This window comes from Phocoena phocoena, chromosome 18, assembly GCF_963924675.1.
Source record: "Phocoena phocoena chromosome 18, mPhoPho1.1, whole genome shotgun sequence".
Classification (NCBI taxonomy): Eukaryota; Metazoa; Chordata; class Mammalia; order Artiodactyla; family Phocoenidae; genus Phocoena; species Phocoena phocoena.
The window spans coordinates 32,666,105-32,683,751 of NC_089236.1; the positions used below are offsets into that span (position 1 = coordinate 32,666,105).

General features: G+C 36.5%; 1 protein-coding gene across 4 annotated transcripts in view; it reads right to left on the bottom strand.

The window, feature by feature from the left end:
- The window catches only part of DIAPH3 (diaphanous related formin 3), a 556,147-nt gene that overhangs the window by 236,002 nt on the left and 302,498 nt on the right, over positions 1–17,647 (bottom strand). For all 4 annotated transcript variants that reach the window (XM_065896255.1, XM_065896254.1, XM_065896253.1 and 1 more), the window contains one exon: positions 12,143–12,272. In XM_065896255.1, the coding sequence (XP_065752327.1) occupies positions 12,143–12,272 (130 nt within the window). The remainder of the gene's footprint in view (positions 1–12,142; positions 12,273–17,647) is intronic.

Consider the following 17,647-nt stretch of genomic DNA (forward strand, 5'->3'; position numbering starts at 1 on the left):
ATTAAGCATTCTAAGTGCTCACAATAGGTGAATAAAAGACAAGCATTCAGTATTTAGTAAGGCATTTATCATAAAATGTTGGAAAGTCATGAGGAATTGAAAACCAGGAGATGTATTTGACTAGACAAATATTTGGGCCAGACCAAGGTATTACTAGCGAAAAGCAAACAAACAGTCTTAAAAGCAGAGAGGTCTATAAAACAGAGCAAACAAAAACTCAAATATAAAACATCAAAGAATGCTCCTGAAAGTTGAAAATGTGGAAATGGAAAAAGTGAAAAAAATTAAAAATGGGCAATCATTAAATCCACTCTGATAATACACTGAATACTGTCCTTTCTCAAGAAGCTAATTTCATTCCCAGCAGTTCCAGGAATAGTCTCTAATCTAGAGTAGTAGTTCTTGAATAGTGGTTTAAGATTTTCTGGAAAACCTATGAATTTATCATTAAAGAAAGATTGGAATACACATAAACTTAGGTGAGGTTCCCAGCAAGCATCAGGAAAAAGTACCAAAGGGAAAGGGACATTTGCTTTAAGGTACCTGACAAAGGAGAGATCTAGACAACATTCTAGGCCACAGCTGCCACTTCCCACAGAACCTACCACACAGCTCTCAGCTGATGTGCTAAAGGCTAGGAGGCAGGGGAAATGAGAAAAAGGAAATCAGAAGAAAGTGAGCCAAAAAGGATTTTTCTCAAGTAAATAAAATCTGGGGAGGACAGAGTAAGGGAGTAGGAATCAAGAGCCACATTTTACAGCACATCATGATATAGACACTGAAGTGTAGCTGGAGATGGCAAGTAAGCTGCTGGATATGCAAGTGTGGAGCTCAGAAGGAAGTCTGGGATATAAATCTGTAAGTCATTAATGTAACGATGCTATTTAAGCCCTTGGAGACTAAAGAGATCACCTAAGGAGAAGCTACAGAGAGAAAAAAGAGAAGGACTCAGTATTAGGCTAATAATATAAGCAATACTTAGAGGGTGCATAGAAGAAGGGGAGGAAGTTGCGTATATAAAGAAAGGAGACAGTTGGGACAGAAGTCAGATGTGAGTGAGGTAACCGGGGCTGCACCAAGACACAGAAACCACACCTTGGACCAGCAGCAAGACAGAGCACAGTTTCTGACACAGTAATCACACAACACATGCTTGTTAAATGAATGAGTGAACAAGTGAGTTACAGACTAGACTAGCATGGTATCTCTAGAATTCAGAGTTAACTATTTAGGGAAAAATGGAAATATATGGAAGAGCTATAATACCTTAAAAAAGACACGGGCTGAACAAGGTGACACTGTAAATTTACCTTGGTATTATTTTAATACACTCCAAATCCCCCCAAAGTTTGGTCATATTTTCTATTCATTAATAAAACACCATTCCAAATTAATATGAAACAGGTTATTGTGAAAAAAATCAATAAAACCATCATAGATTAGAGTTCATTAATTTCAACTGTTTAGACAAGGGAAAAACGTACTCAACCCTTAGAAGTCCATAAAGAAAAGAAATATTACAATGGTATACAGAAATACAATAATGATCAAAAAATATTTTCACTGAAATACAACAGAAAAGCTTTAAGCCGTTATCTTTTAGCAAAGAAGCAGCCCTAATGAAGTAGATTCTTGAAAACTGTCATATGGGTAAGCTCATTAGTTACAATGAAAGCTCCCCCTGCTGATCCAGGAGTACCTAATGGCCAGGATATGTTATGTCTCAAAAACAAAGGTACTTTTAAATTCATGCGATAGCTCACTGAGGAGATTTCAAATCTGGAAACATTCAAATGATGATGTATAATATAAGAGCACTGAAATTTTCCAAAGAAAACATAGACTTATTTCATCCAAGACTACATTAATTCCTCTAAAATCTCATTCATTAATAGGGTAATAAACTCATGAAAAGAAATCTAGCTCAACAATCACCTACACTGTAAAAAAAATCTCTCAGCAATGGCTTTTCTATTTCAAATATGAAGTTGGCTGCTCCCTGTGAAACATATTCTCAGTATCTGCTGACCCATACACATATGCATGCCTCCGCTGTAAAAGATGGAAACTAAAACCCCTAAAGGCCCCAAAATGCCCCACAGAAACACCAAAAAAGAAAACAAACAGAAGAATATCATTACCAAGTTACAACTCTGCAAGCAAACCCTTCTGAAAGTTACATACTTTTCAAAAGCAAAATATTATAATATTTATACAGAATTTTAAGTACAATCAAATGAGTCAAAATAGATAAATGACATTTATCTTAATTCATAGCAAAAACTGCTAGAAAATGTATTATACAATGAAAAATACATCTGAAAGAGAGGTATGTTCCAGCTTACTATTTTGTTTAAGAACTAGTAGGAAAAATAGTAAAGTGACCAGAAATTCAAACTGCTATTATGAGAAAATGCCCACATTGATTTTATTTTTGCTAAAAACCTAATGCTGATGTAAGCTATTAACTACTTAACCATCTTTTCCCCAGAAAAAGAAATTGCTCTATATTTCAAGGCACTTGAAGATAGCACTTCTTCACCTAGTACTCTGTTGCTTATCAAGCTAAATATTCATCAAGAACATGTATTTTCAATTCCTTTTCATCCCATTTACTTAAATTTTATTCCAGAATTCCAGAAAACTCATTTTAAGAAAGGTGCCTTCCTTGAGTTAATGAACTAATCACGTAAAAGCTATTGCGAGTATCTGTGAGTTATTTATTTATTTATTTAGTTTTTTGGTACGTGGGCCTCTCACAGTTGTGGCCTCTCCCATTGCGGAGCACAGGCTCCGGACGCGCAGGCTCAGCAGCCATGGCTCATGGGCCCAGCCGCTCCATGGCACGTGGGATCTTCCCGGACTGGGGCACGAACCCGTGTCCCCTGCATTGGCAGGCAGACTCTCAACCACTGTGCACCAGGGAAGCCCTCTGTGAGTTATTTTTAATGTTCTTTTCCTCTGTGCCTTTTTGCCCAGTCTCACATTGTTTAATATGAGAAGATGATTTGGATTATTTTCCCTTCTTAAATTCCCTTAAAACACTTACAGCTATACATAGGGACATTATCTTACTATGCCATGAACATATTAAGGTACACAAGGGCAAAGTAAGGAGTAATCCATTAGAACATTAGGATGCAAGAGTGAAAAGTTAAAAGACTTATTTTTTGCCTTAAAGATCCATATTAATTGTTTCCAAATTAATTTTTCAACAGACTATATGAGATATACATTTCAAAGAAACATATATCTCAGGAAAAAGTGTGAAAGAACATCTCATCCAATCACATATCTCTCTGCAAAAAAAAGTGCTACAATCCCCACTTTATAGAAGAAACAATTTAAACAGGGTATGAGGACAGCAGAAGCAAGAAGAACTACAATTCTGCAGCCAGTGGAATAAAAACTACATTCACAGAAACATAGACAAGATGAAAAGGCAGAGGGCTATGTACCAGATGAAGGAACAAGAAAAAACCCCAGAAAAACAACTAAATGAAGTGGAGATAGGCAACCTCCCAGAAAAAGAATTCAGAATAATGATAGTGAAGATGATCCAGGATCTTGGAAAAAGAATGGAGGCAAAGATCGAGATGATGCAAGAAATGTTTAACAAAGACCTAGAAGAATTAAAGAACAAACAAACAGAGATGAAAAATACAATAACTGAAATGAAAACTACACTAGAAGGAATCAATACCAGAATAACTGAGGCAGAAGAACAGATAAGTGACCTGCAGGAAAGAATGGTGGAAGTCACTGCCACAGAACGGAATAAAGAACAAAGAAAGAAAAGAAATGAAGACAGCCTAAGAGACCTCTAGGAAAACATTAAATGCAACGACATTCACATTACAGGGGTCCCAAAAGGAAGAGAGAGAGAGAAAGGACCAGAGAAAATATGTGAAGAGATTAAAGTCGAAAACTTCCCTAACGTGGGAAAATAAATAGCGACCCAAGTCCAGGAAGTGCAGAGAGTCCCATACAGGATAGACCCAAGGAGAAACAAGCCGAGACACATAGTAATCAAATTGGCAAAAATTAAAGACAAAGAAAAATTATGGAAAGCAGCAAGGGAAAAACGACAAATAACATACAAGGGAACTCCCATAAGGTTAACAGCTGATTTCTCAGCAGAAACTCTACAAGCCAGAAGGGAGCAGCATGATATATTTAAAGTGTTGAAAGAGAAAAACCTACAACCAAGATTATTCTAGTCAGCAAGGATCTCACTCAGATTCGATGGAGAAATCAAAAGCTTTACAGAAAAGCAAAAGCTAAGAGAATTCAGCACCACCAAACCAGATCTACAACAAATGCTAAAGGAATTTCTCTAAGCGGAAAACAAAAGAGAAGAAAAGGACCTAAAAAAACAAACCCAAAACAATTAAGAAAATGGTCATAAGAACATACATATTGATAATTACCTTAAACGTGAATGGACTAAATGCTCCAACCAAAAGACACAGGCTTGCTGAATGGATACAAAAACAAGACCCATATATATGCTGTCTACAAGAGACCCACTCAAAACCTAAGGACACATACAGACTGAAAGTGAGGGGATGGAAAAAGATATTCCATGCAAGTGGAATTCAAAAGAAAGCTGGAGTAGCAATACTCATATCAGATAAAACAGACTTTAAAATAAAGAATGTTACAAGAGACAAAGAAGGACACTACATAATGATCAAGGGATCAATCCAAGAAGAAGAAGATATAGCAATTATAAATATATATGCACCCAACATAGGAGCACCTCAATACATAAGGCAACTGCTAACACCTATAAAGGAGGAAATCGAAAGTAACACAATAATAGTGGGGGACTTTAACACCTCACTTACACCAATGGACAGATCATCCAAACAAAAAATTAATAAGGAAACACAAGCTTTAAATGACACAATAATAGATTTACTGATGTTTACAGGACATTCCACTCCAAAACAGCAGATTTCACTTTCTTCTCAAGTGTGTACAGAACATTCTCCAGGAGAGATTACATCTTGGGTCACAATTCAACTCTCAGTAAATTTAAGAAAACTGAAATCATATCAAGCATCTTTGCTGACCACAACGCTATGAGATTAGATATCAATTGCAGGGAAAAACACGTAAAATACACAAGCACATGGAAGCTAAATAATACATTACTAAATAACCAAGAGATCACTGAAGAAATCAAAGGGGAAATCAGAAAATACTTAGAGACAAATGACAATGAAAACACAACGATCCAAAACCTATGGGATGCAGCAAAAGCAGTTCTAAGAGGGAAGTTTAAAGCTATACAAGCCTACGTCAAGAAACAAGAAAAATCTCAACTAAAAAATCTAACCTTACACCTAAAGGGACTAGAGAAAGAAGAACAAACAAAACACAAAGTTAGCAGAAGGAAAGAAATCATAAATATCAGAGCAGAAATAAATGAAATAAAAACAATAGCACAGATCAATAAAAATAAAAGCTGGTTCTTTGAGAAGATAAACAAAATTGATAAACCATTAGCCAGACTCATCACAAAGAAGAGGGAGAGGACTCAAATCAATAAAATTAGAAATGAAAAAGGAGAAGTTACAACAGACAATGTAGAAATAAAAGCAACCTAGAGACTACTAAAAGCAACTCTATGCCAATAAAATGGACAAACTGGAAGAAATGAACAAATTCTTAGAAAAGTATAACCATCCGAGACTGAACCAGGAGGAAAAACAAAATATGAACAGACCAATTACAAGTAATGAAATTGAAACAGTGATTAAAAATCTTCCAACAAACAAAAGTCCAGGACCAGATGGCTTCACAGGTGAATTATTTCAATCATTTAGAGAAGAGCTAACACCCATCTTTCTCAAACACTTCCAAAAAATTGCAGAGGAAGAAACCCTCGGAAACGCATTCTATGAGGCCACCATCACCCTGATACCAAAACCAGACAAAGATACTATCAAAAAAAAAAAAAATTACAGACCAATATCACTGATGAATATACATGCAAACGTCCTCAACAAAATACTAGCAAACAGAATCCAGCAACACATTAAAAGGGTCATACACCATGATCAAGTGGGATTTATCCCAGGGATGCAAGGATTCTTCAATATATGCAAATCAATCAATGTGATACACCATATTAACAAACTGAAGAATAAAAACCATATGATCATCTCAATAGATGCAGAAAAAGCTTTTGACAGAATTCAACACCCAATTATGATAAAAACTCTCCAGAGACTGGGCATAGAGGGAACCTACTTCAGCATAATAAAGGCCATATATGACAAACACACAGCAAACATCATTCACAATGGTGAAAAACTGAAAGCATTTCCTGTAAGATCAGGAACAAGACAAGGATGTCCACACTCACCACTATTATTCAACACAGTTTTGGAAGTCCTAGCCACAGCACTCAGAGAAGAAAAAGAAATAAAAGGAATACAAATTGGAAAAGAAGGAGTAAAACTATCACTGTTTGTAGATGACATGATATTATAAATAGAGAATCCTAAAGATGCCACCAGAAAACTACTAGAGCTAATCAATGAATTCGGTAATGTTGCAGGATACAAAGTTAATGCACAGAAATCTCGTGCATTCCTATACACTAATGATGAAAAATCTGAAAGAGAAATTAAGGAAACACTCCCATTTACCATTGCAACAAAAAGAATAAAATACCTAAGAATAAACCTACCTAGGGAGACAAAAGACCTGCATGCAGAAAACTATAAGATAATGATGAAAGAAATTAAGGATGATACCAACAGATGGAGAGATATACCATGTTCTTGGATTGGAAGAATCAATATTGTGAAAATGACTATACTACCCAAAGCAATCTACAGATCCAGTGCAAACACTATCAAATTACCAATGGCATTTTTTATGGGACTAGAACAAAAAATCTTAAAATTTGTATGGAGACACAAAAGACCCCGAATAGCCAAAGCAGACTTGAGGGAAAATAATGGAGCTGGAGGAATCAGATTCCCTGACTTCTGACTATACTACAAAGCTACAATAATCAATACAATACAGTACTGGCACAAAAACAGAAACATAGATCAGTGGAACAAGATAGAAAGCCCAGCAATAAACCCACACACCTATGGTCAACTAATGTATGACAAAGGAGGCAAGGATATACAATGGAGAAAAGACAGTCTCTTCAATAAGTGGTGCTGGGAAAACTGGACAGCTACATGTAAAAGAGTGAAATTAGAACACTCCCTAACACCATAGACAAAAATAACTCAAAATGGATTAGAGACCTAAATTTAAGACCGGACACTATTAAACCTTTAGAGGAAAACACAGGAATAACACTCTTTGACATAAATCACAGCAAGATGTTTTTTGACCCACGTCCTAGAGTAATGCAAATAAAAATAAAAATAAACAAATGGGACCTAATGAAACTTCAAAGCTTTTACACAGCAAAGGAAACCATAAAGAAGACAAAAAGACAGCCCTCAGACTGGGAGAAATATTTGCAAATGAATCAACGGACAAAGGATAAATCTCCAAAATATATAAACAGCTCATGCAGCTCAATATTAAAAAAACAAACAACCCAATCCAAAAATGGGTAGAAGACCTAAATAGACATTTCTCTAAAGAAGACATACAGGTGGCAAAGAAGCACATGAAAAGCTGCTCAACATCACTAATTATTAGAGAAATGCAAATCAAAACTACAATGAGGGCTTCCCTGGTGGCGCAGTGGTTGAGAATCTGCCTGCCAATGCAGGGGACATGGGTTCGAGCCCTGGTCTGGGAAGATCCCACATGCCGCGGAGCAACTAGGCCCGTGAGCCACAACTACTGAGCCTGCGCGTCTGGAGCCTGTGCTCCGCAACAAGAGAGGCCGCGATAGTGAGAGGCCTGAGCACCGTGATGAAGAGTGGCCCCCGCTTGCCACAACAGGAGAAAGCCCTCGCACAGAAACGAAGACCCAACACAGCCATAAATAAATAATTTAAAAAAACCCCCAAAACTACAATGAGGTATCACCTCCCACCAGTTGGAATAGGCATCATCAGAAAATCTACAAACAACAAATGCTGGAGAGGGTGTAGAGAAAAGGGAACCCTCTTGCACTGTTAGTAGGAATGTAAATTGATACAGCCACTATGGAGAACAGTATGGAGGTTCCTTAAAAAACTAAAAATAGTATTACCATATGATCCAGCAATCCCACTACTGGGCATATACCCTGAGAAAACCATAATTCAAAAAGACACATGCACCCCAATATTCATTGCAGTACTATTTACAATAGCCAGGTCATGGAAGGCAACCTATATGCCCACTGACAGATGAATGGATAAAGAAGATGTGGTACATATATACAATGGAATATTACTCAGCCATAAAAAGGAACCAAATTGGGTCATTTTTTGAGACGTGGATGGATCTAGAGACTGTCATACAGAGTGAAGTAAGTCAGAAAGAGAAAAACAAATATCGTACATTAACGCATATATGTGGAACCTAGATAAATGGTACAGATGAAGCGGTTTGCAGGGCAGAAATTGAGACACAGACATAGAGAACAAACGTATGGACATCAAGGGGGGAAAGCAGTGGGTGTTGGTTGGGGCTGGCGGTGTGATGAATTGTGAGATTGGGATCGACATGTATACACTGATGTGTATAAAACTGATGACTAATAACACCCTGCTGTATATAAAAAATAAATAAAATAAAATTCAAAAAAATAAACAGGGTATGAAATGATAAAAGTGATTTTTTTTTAATTTAAAAGAAAAATTCACTATACTACTGGAACAAAGTATCTTTCTTTAAGTTGACAAATGACCATTGGCCTGTACAAAAAGAATAGAGATACTCTCCCAGACCAAATGAGATGTCTTCCAAAATGTATATCTATACATTTGTATATATTCAACCAAATGTGTATTCGTAAATTCATTTTTTTTTTTGAGGCAAGTAAAGTTTTTTTCCCACAGAACTGATGTGATATATAACCTGGATGCTTCAGATGTTCAAAAAAACTGCATAAGTCATATTCAAACCAAATATAAATAATAGGACTATCCTTTCTCTGACTCTTTCTGTAACCAGATCTAAGCCCACAGCAGGGGCTAAGAAGGAGCTTAGAAACTGAGCTATTAGGAAGGAGTGACTGGAATCTATGGCAGTTTGGTGCCTACTGGGGCAAAGGAAGCGGGCTCTACTTGCAAGGTAGGCAGATGGAGATTCAGAATCAGGCCAAGGGGGACACTGACTACAGGTGCTTGGCTCAGATGCATAATCATCCCAGGTGCTTATGAATGACTCATCCAAAGAGAACTGCACTGGACACAGTGGAAGTGGCTTAGCAGCAGAAGGTGGGGCTGGCAGGTATTCAGAAGGTTTAAACTGCAAAACTTCCAATGCAAGAACATGGTATATCTCTTCATCTGTTTGTATCCTCTTTAATTTCTATTTCTTTCATCAGTGTCTCATAGTTTTCTGCATACAGGTCTTTTGTCTCCTTAGGTAGGTTTATTCCTAAGTATTTTATTCTTTTTGTTGCAATGGTAAATGGATGTGTTTCCTTAATTTCTCTTTCTGATTTTTCATGACTAGTGTATAGGAATGCACGAGATTTTTGTGCATTAATTTTGTATCCTGCAACTTTACCAAATTCATTGATTAGCTCTAGTAGTTTTCTGGTAGCATCTTTAATTTTCTCTAAGTATAGTATCATGTCACCTGCAAACAGTGACAGTTTTACTTCTTCTTTTCTGTTTTGGATTCCTTTTATTTCTTTTTCTCCTCTGATTGCTGTGGCTAAAACTTCGAAAACGATGCTGAATAAGAGTGGTGAGAGTGGGCAACCTTGCCTTGTTCCTGATCTTAGTGGAAATGGTTTCAGTTTTTCACCATTGAGAAAGATGTTGGCTGTGGGTTTGTCATATATGGCCTTTATCATGTTGAGGTAAGTTCCCTCTATGCCTACTTTCTGGAGAGTTTTTATCATAAATGGGTGTTGAATTTTGCCGAAAGCTTTTTCTGCATCTATTGAGATGATCATATTGTTTTTCTCCTTCAATTTGTTAATATGGAGAGATATACCATGCTCTTGGATTGGAAGAATCAACACTGTGAAAATGACTATACTGCCCATAGCAATCTACAGATTCAATGCAATTCCTATCAAACTACCAATGGCATTTTTCACAGAACTAGAACAAAAAATTCCACAATTTGTATGGAAACACAAAAGGCCCTGAATAGCCAAAGCAATCTTGGGAAAGAAAAACGGAGCTGGAGGAATAAAGCTCCCAGACTTCAGACTATACTATAAGCTACAGTAATCAAGACAGTATGATACAGGCAGAAAAACAGAAATATAGATCAATGGAACAGGATAGAAAGCCCAGACATAAACCCACACACATATGGTCACCTTACCTTTGATAAAGGAGGCAAGAATATACAATGGAGAAAAGACAGCTTCTTCAATAAGTGGTGCTGGGAAAACTGGACAGCTACATGTAAACGAATAAAATTAGAACACTCCCTAACACCATACACAAAAATAAACTCAAAATGGATTAAAGACCTAAATGTAAGACCAGACACTATCAAACTCTTAGAGGAAAACATAGGCAGAACACTCTATGACATAAATCACAGCAAGATCCTTTTTGACCCACCTTCTAGAGAAATGGAAATAAAAACAAACAAATGGGACCTAATGAAACTTAAAAACTTTTGCACAGCAAAGGACACCATAAACAAGATGAAAAGACAACACTCAGAATGGGAGAAATCGGAGAAATTTGTGTCCTTTAGCTAATATTTGCAAACAAAGCAACGGACAAAGGATTAATCTCCAAAATATACAAGCAGCTTATGCAGCTCAATATGAAAAAAACAAACAACCCAATCCAAAAATGGGCAGAAGACCTAAATAGACATTTCTCCAAAGAATATATACAGATTGCCAACAACACATGAAAGGATGCTCAACATCGCCAATCATTAGAGAAATGCAAATCAAAACTACAATGAGGTATCACCTCACACTGGTCAGAATGGCCATCATCAGAAAATCTACAAACAATAAATGCTGGAGAAGATGTGGAGAAAAGGGAACCCTCTTGCACTGTTGGTGGGAATGTAAACTGATATAGCCACTATGGAGAACAGTATGGAGGTTCCTTAAAAAACTAAAAATAGAACTACCATATTACCCAGCAACCCCACTACTGGGCATATACCCTGAGAAAACCATAATTCAAAAAGCAACATACACCACCATGTTCATTGCAGTACTATTTACAATAGCCAGGCCATGGAAGCAACCTAAGTGTCCATTGACAGGTGAATGGATAAAGAAGATGTGGTACATATACACAATGGAATATTAATCAGCCGTAAAAAGAAACAAAATTGAGTTATTTGTAGTGAGGTGGATGGACCTAGAGTCTGTCATACAGAGTGAAGTAAGTCAGAAAGAGAAAAACAACTACCATATGCTAACACGTATATATGGAATCTAAAATAAAAAAAAAAAATGGTTATGAAGAACCTAGGGGCAGGACAGGAATAAAAACCCAGAGGTAGAGAATGGACTTGAGGACATGGGGAGGGGGAAGGGTAAGCTGGTGCAAAGTGAGAGAGTGGCATGGACATATATACACCACCAAATATAAAATAGATAGCTAGTGGGAAGCAGCCACATAGCACAGGGAGATCAGCTCGGTGCTTTGTGACCACCTAGAGGGGTGGGATAGCGAGGGTGGGAGGGAGACGCAAGTGGGAGGAGATATGGGGTTATATGTATAGATATAGCTGATTCACTTTGTTATACAGCAGCAACTAACTTGACATTGTAAAGCAATTATACTCTGGTAAAGATGTTAAAAAAAAAAAACAACTGCAAAATGATATGTTTTTGTATATAGGACCTCACTATCCAGTCAAAAAATTAAAGTCATAGCTCCAATAATGACAATTGATAAAGTAAATGTCCTACAACTTTCTCTCTATTTTTAAAATGGCATATTCAGTATGAAAACACAGTGACAAAGTGGCAAGTATGTTCAAATAAAAGACATTATTTTCTGTACCAACTGAAGACCCAGAGCACGAAAGTCTTTTCTGTAAAAGCACAAACCTTTACTAGCTTTGTCCAAATGTTCCAAATCATTCACAAAATTGAGGATATCAGGGTAGTTTTCTTCACATATTTGCACAAGAAAATGTAGTAGTGTTGTTTTCTGATCTGCTGATTTTGTGTCCTTTAGCTAAACAGAATGAGAGGGAGAAAAAATACAGAGAGTCAAAAATATGTTGATAGTCTCTCTACTTAAATAATGTTAATACTGTTTTTTATAGATAAGAAATAAATGAGCTGTAAAATTAGTTAATGCTATTTTTGAAAAGCCACTATTTAAACACTTGAAAAGCTACTCTTCATATACTGTTGTTTGGTCTAAGTCATTAATATTTACTGTAAAGAAGGAATAAGTTTAATTCAATCTAGTATGCAATGTTGCATGGGGGAAAAAAAATATGGTGAAATGCCCAGGAAAACAGGACAACCTGGGAATGTATATAATATCAACACTTGAAACAATCCCACATGCTTGCTCATTTTTTCATTTGGCACAGATTTATAGAATGCCTACTGGGTACGGCAGGAGTCGGAGACGCAACAACCAATAAGTCATTCCTCAAGAAGCCATTTAGTGGGGGCAGGGGGGAAACCCCAGAAAATACGCATTTCCCCTGTGTGACAAAGAGTATACTAAAAATAATCATACAGTATGCCTAGGAGGACAGGGCACCTGAACTGAACACCAGCAGGCAGGAAGTTGTATGGGTTGGGGAAGGGAAGGAAAAAACTCAAAGTCACAGTATCAGAGGCAGATGGAGCAGCATTTGAAAAAGACCATAGATGAGGAAGAAAGTGGCACTTTAGAGGAGTCCACGTGACTCCAAAATAAAAGTACATGTTGCGGGAAGGGGGAAGTAGGGAGAGTAGAAAGAAATATGAGGAGAAGGCCAGAAAATTAAAAGAAAGGCAGACCATGCTATGGATATAGGATTCTGGTCCCTAAGAACTGGGAGGTTTTAAACTAGATGAGAGCTAATCAGACGTACATTTTAGAAAGCTCCTTGTAGCACAGTGTGGATAAAAGATTAGAGCAAGGGTAAAAACAGAGCAGGAAGAATAATTTTAAAAGCTGTAGCAATAATCCAGGCAGGGAAAGAAAACAGCCTGAGATGAGGTAATGCCTTAGGCATGAGATAATGGGACAGGGTGGGCATGGAAACCCACATGATGACATCTATTGAAACGGGACAGAAAGAATGAGAAGAAGATTTGGGTGGGGTGGAGAAAAAAGAATTGTTTCAGTTTGGGACAAGTGAACTTGAAGTTTTTGAATAACATCTAAGTGGAGACGCTGGGAAAGGATATAGATATATATAGGTGTAGAACAGTGTTCTCAACCTTTATTTCATTATTGCTGGCTAAGTTTTTTTAGGCGTATTTTTCCGAATCATTTGCACCTATGAAATTTTAAAATGATACATATACTGTATATCTGTTTATGTACTGCATGTACATCTGTGTTTTACACATAAAAACAGAGGCAGATAGGAAAGATATTTGTGCTCCCCGAGAACGAATTTTCCATCCCTTGAGGGTGATAAACTGTAGAGAATACATAGTGAGAACTTATTCTAGGAGTACCGGTTTGTGAGCTCTTAGCCTCCAAAGCTAAAACGTTGACCAAATAAACACAAATAAGTACACAGCATAAAAGAAAGGAGAACAGAGGCTTGAAGAGAAGGCCAGGATGGACCAATCCTAATCTGAAAAGGCCGAGGAATGAATCAGAAGGGAGAAGGGCTAGGCTACAACCTAGGTACAAATAGAGGTCAGCCTAGCTTTTGTGAGTGATGGGGGTAGGGGGTGTTGGGTGTGAACACAGGGCAAATACATAATCTGATAGTGTTCCCTACAAATGAGTAATCATCCAGATCAGATACACATATAAGGGGAGAAAAAATCGCTCTTTTCACACCAGGATTTAATTTAGAGTTGGAAATTCTTGGTATACTTAACTGTGCACAACCCTATTGCTTCCTTTCCAACAATTTCCTACCTTAAAATAAGTGTATACACACACATACACATGTATATCTATATGTATTTTTTTCAAACTCTATGTCATTAAGTATTATATCACTATCAGAAAAATATCAAATGAAAGTTACTATCCGATTGTGGCAGAAGGAGATATTCTGTGCCATCACAAATATTAACACACATGACTTATTAATGCACAAACTATCTTGTCCCTGGAAACACAGAGCTACCCTACTATAGACAGCCAGGCTTTCACATGATTACTCTTATAACAGGTTCAAATGCTGCACTGGCCTATTCAGCATGCAAACCATTCAGCAGCAATTGTTCCTGGCACTTTAAAAACTGACTGATATGAACAGAGTCCATTATTTGATGCCTCTTAAAAGGAACATAAATCACAACATTCATCTGAGTGTTCTGAAAAATTATTCCTCAAAAACTGACTCTGATCACTAGCTAGACTGATTGCCACTAACGTGTGAATGACCTGCTAAAACATAACACTAAAATTGGCCTTTAACTAGCTATGTCACCTTGGGCAAGTTACTGGACCTCAGATTCACATAAATAAAGTGAGAATATGGAACTGGACAGGAAAAGGAAACTCTAAATTCACTTTCCACTCCAAAAATATTAAATATACTTTACAGTGGACTTGTGTTAGTAGACATTGCAAAATCTATTTTTAAAAAATACTAGAATAAAAATGACAAAACCTAGTTATAATCTCAGTCCAGAAGTTATTGTTGCATGCTTGGGTCAGTTAAAATCTTTTGGTTTCAGCTTTCACATACACTGAGAATGTTAATCCGATTTATAAAAGTTACCTTTCAACTCTACAATTTCATTCATACTATCATCTTTAATGGATAAGGCTAGGGTAAAAGTAGCAAACTTTTACAAATATAATAGTTTTCCCTGGTACAACCATCAGTCAGTATAAAAACTGTCCTTTGATTTTAATTTTGCTATTTTTTTTAAAGCACTCTAATGGTTAACTCTTCTGTTCCCCCACCTCCCTCTTTATAGCAATGACTAGAGAATACTATTCCTTTGGTGGACTCCCAGTTCCTGACTGTCACCAATTTACACCTTTCTTATCATGCTCCATTCATTTGAAACTAGACACATGTCCTGTGTGGAATGTCGATTAAGACAAGCACCTGGAAAGAGCTTTCCAGGGCTATTTGTGATATAGCTAAATGGCCAGCAATTGCTAGGATTAATATATCAAGAGATCTCTATGATCCAACAATAAGCAACTGGATCAATCTTGATCTTTATTCATGAGCAATAAGAATTCAGAATTAGAATTCTGTAACCTATATAGCATCTACCAATTTAATAAATGTTAAGGATGCAGGTCAAACACAGATTCAAATATTTAGAGACAATCATAAAGCTAAACACTAACTTATGGAGGAGGTTGCTATCCTGGCTGTACTATTGAAAACATCAACTGGCTAGCAACTCACATACTGGTCACAGACTAATATTTAAAATATACTCACTGAATAATAAGTAGAAGTCTCCCATCCCTCCAGAACAGAATCTATATTTAACAACCAGGAGACTTAAAAAAAAAAAACACTCAAATTCCCAAATAAATAAATCTGAAAATATACCTAATAAAAGATAAGAAGTTAAGAAACACAGAGAGTGACTATTTGTTGACAATGCATGGTTACTTACAAACTACTAGTTGCTCTAAATTCCAGGACAGAGATTCTTCATTCAGTTCCTAACGTTCTCAGGAAAAACTGCACAGTGCCGGGAAGGTATTCTTCCTGCCTCAATTACTCTATTCCCTTCCTTCCTTCCTTCCCCCAAATCACTTAAAAAAAAAAAAAAAAAAACCCGAAACAAAAACCAAACAAAAAAACCCTCCCAGAAAGCACATGAAAATATATGAAAGCAGAGCAAAATATATTTATCACAGTCTTCATTTACTTGCTCAGTATTTTTTCACCTTTTGATAAACATTAACAACAAAAAGGGCACACTCTATTTCTACTAATTATTCATATCTACATAATCAGCGATTGAGCTAGAACAAGGAGAGCTTGAGAGATGGTGCTAATTTTGTTGAAGAGAAAAAACAACTTGAGCATACTCTGTAGTGCTAACTCTTGGAAAGAAAATGAAGCTAAAATATCTGGCTTAAAAATTTATTCTTAAGTTTAAAAAATATGCTTTTTTAAAATTTTCACCGACATTGCTTGACAGGATTCCTTTGGTATCACTGTCAAGAGATTTATCTTACTGATGAGTAATCGTCACTGTTAAGGAGAATTTCTTGTTTATATATTGTTTCTTTAAGGAACATTTAATGTGGCATAGATGTCAAATAAACAAAAAGATGGATGGAGTTTCTTCAACCGCTCTGTTCATTCCAGACAAAATAATGTTAAAAGCAGATCCTGTAATAAATCATGGCCTAGTTGTCAGTCTGGATAGAACTCCTTTGTAGCTACAATGCAAGGTTTGGGAATATTTTTAAGCTATTCAGCACGAACTTGGATGACATTTAAAGAAAATTCCATTGTTTTAGTCACAAGAGAGAAAATTCCTAAAATAAAAACTAAGTATCGTCGGTGATTTTCAGAATCCAAAGAACTACAACCCCTTACACTCTGAATAATAAAACTTTATCTTAAGAATATTGTCAAACTAGTAGCTGTTCCCCATTATCATGTTCCTATACTTCAATTACGTTATCCAGACAGCATTGACTCTTTGGATGTTGTAGACATTACTGAACACCAAACAAATGACAAAATTATGAGGGTCTGTAATGACTCCATGAACATTCTAGAAGACCCTACCTTGTAAACAGTATGAATGCTGAGGACAACAGCAGCCACTCTTATTTGTGTGGCACTTCCTAAGAGACAGGGATTGGCCAAATAATACAATACCTGTTAAGTGCTTGAAACGCACACCATCCTTATGAGGAAGGAACTGGTATTAAGAGGGCAAAAGAGATGTGAAACATCATGTAGCATACCCCAGATCACATAGCTACTATACAGTAGAGCCAAGATTTATTTGAACCCACTTCTGTGTGAATCCAAAGCTCTTAACCACTATAAAATGCAGTTCCTCTACAAAATCTTTATTTAATATAGATTATTATGCATCAAAAGAAATAAAATTCTCAAAAACACAGTGGATAAAAATAGTAGTAAAACAGTAAAATAGTGTTCATTAATGCAATATAAAATACTGAAGCCCTATAACCTGCTAATTCTAGCCTGGAAAGCCTCTACACCCCTATCCTGAGGTCACTTCTAGTTCTAAAAGCATGGCATTCTTTCTATTGTTTTATCTATACAATTAATAAAATGCTACCTGAATCTTACCTCAAATGCAAAGTCTTTCCATATTGCTAATAGATCAGTGCTCACAAAATATGATAAAAATATGGTTGAATGAAACTGTAAAGTTTCATCTTTAACAGACCCAACCAAGTATATCTATTAACATCATACTCCATCTTAAATAATTTGCAGAATAAGG